The sequence below is a fragment of the Gymnoscopelus microlampas genome, assembly GCF_963454915.1.
Source record: "Gymnoscopelus microlampas genome assembly, chromosome: 11".
NCBI lineage: Eukaryota > Metazoa > Chordata > Actinopteri > Myctophiformes > Myctophidae > Gymnoscopelus > Gymnoscopelus microlampas.
The window spans coordinates 12,497,882-12,499,694 of NC_139948.1; the positions used below are offsets into that span (position 1 = coordinate 12,497,882).

At 51.4% G+C, this 1,813-nt stretch overlaps 1 protein-coding gene across 1 annotated transcript; it reads right to left on the reverse strand.

Annotated features, from left to right (window-relative positions):
- Positions 1-292: 292 nt before the first annotated feature.
- On the reverse strand, positions 293-1,414 carry LOC311054602 (UDP-galactose translocator-like; the record flags this gene model as incomplete). The annotated part of the gene is made up of 1 exon (XM_084070609.1): positions 293-1,414. The coding sequence occupies one exon, from the start codon at positions 1,412-1,414 to the stop codon at positions 293-295; it is 1,122 nt and encodes a 373-aa protein (XP_083926735.1).
- Positions 1,415-1,813: the final 399 nt, after the last annotated feature.

Here is a 1,813-nt window from a genome sequence, read left to right on the forward strand (position 1 = left end):
TGCGTGCAGAACGTACTGTACAGCAGGCATTATAGTGACCATGATTACTGCATGTTTTTTGAGGGTACCTACCCGAGGGGACATGGGGAGAACATGCACACATCCGCACAGAAAGGCCCTTTTGGCCAACCCCACCTAGGGTATGGGCACTGATGACGCGGAGGAGAGAACACGCCCCCCCCCAGCGCCCACAGCGTCCCCTGCGGGAATCGAACCCAGGACCTTCTAGCTGTGAGGCGACAGCGCTACCGACTGCGCCACCGCGTGAGGACAAAAAAGAGGTGTTTTGTCCTCATTTCACCACGACTGACCTGAGGTGTAAAGTCTCCACATCTGATCCGCTGTCAGTCCTGTGTCCTCCCACGGCAGATGAAGAAGATGAAGAAGAGGGGTCAACAGCATACAGACTGTACATGCAGATGGCTGCGATCACCATGGCAGCTCCACACACAAACTGAAGGTCTATTTGGAAACCAAACAGGTATACCGACATCACCATGGAAACCACAATGGAGAAGGACGAGGCGAACCCTTTGAGGATGTTGTCGGCGTACTTCACCACCACGGCCACCAGGAGGCCCCCGAATGCCTGATTGAGAACGGACATCCACACCATCGGAGTGTAACCGAAGAAGAAACCGTTAGCGGAGACCTGCGCTCCGTCTTTCCAGCAAAGTGCCAGCATGCCGATGGCCGTGCCAAAGAGTCCCATCTGGACGTTCCGGACCCAAAGGGAGGGAGAGGTTCCTTTGAGGATCATCTCAAAGTAGACGCCCGCAAACCCCGACGACAGACAGCTGAACAACAACACAGCAGCAAATCCCACAACTTGGTTCTGGCTGGATGAATTAAAGCCAAGTTCCATCTGGCCTTCCTGGCGCACCTGTACAACGGCCACCCCGGCAAACAAGATCAGCAGAGAAACCCACTGAACTCTGGACAGAGACCTCTTCAACATCGTCACACTGAATAACGCTGTGGTCAGGATCTTCAGCTGGTAGGTCACCTGGAAGGTGGCAGCAGGCAGGTTGGAAATGGCGACATACTGCAGGTTGTTTTGTAGCGTGTAGAAGAGGGACGGGACGGTTAGCTTCAGCGTTTCTCTGTACTGGACTAATACGCTGTCATACAGGAGCAGCACTGTTTGCTTTGGATTACATCTATTCTGCAGGAGGAGGATAAGCAGACAGGCCAGAAGTTTGAGGATCTCTGCCATGACCACGGCTGAGGTTCTGAAGAAACGATCGCCAGGCTGCATGCAGACGTATCGCATGTTGAGGACGAGACATGCATTCTGGACCACCAGCAACACCAGGCTGATGTATTTCAACTTCGTGCTGTTAGTTTCTTTGTGGTGTTTGCGGCCTGCCGTTTCTGTGGCCGTTTTCTCTTCTTCCTCGGCCTGGCTCGCCATGTGGGCATCAGCCTTCATAGTCTTGGAGAGATCTGTATCGAAGAATCGAGTCCTGGAGATCACCTGGAGAACGCTGACTGAATTTGAGGCCTCTCCAGTGGTGCAGTGGTGATTTTATCTTTGGTGGTAGGCTATTTTAATGACGTCGTGTGCACGTCATTAAAACAATAAATCATTGATATGCATCCAGCCTCATTCCTATGTTAATTCATGCTGGCGACACTCAGCAGTCGACAGCTTTTGTAAACTTTGTTTAGAGGTGTGAACTTAAGGGTTGTTTAACTGGTTGTTTAACTGGCCATATCCATATTTGGAGTCCCAGTCATGCCCGAATACAGAGTCCCCAGATGTCATACTTAGATGTATCAGTCAGCTCCATGTATAGAGTTCTAAGTTAGT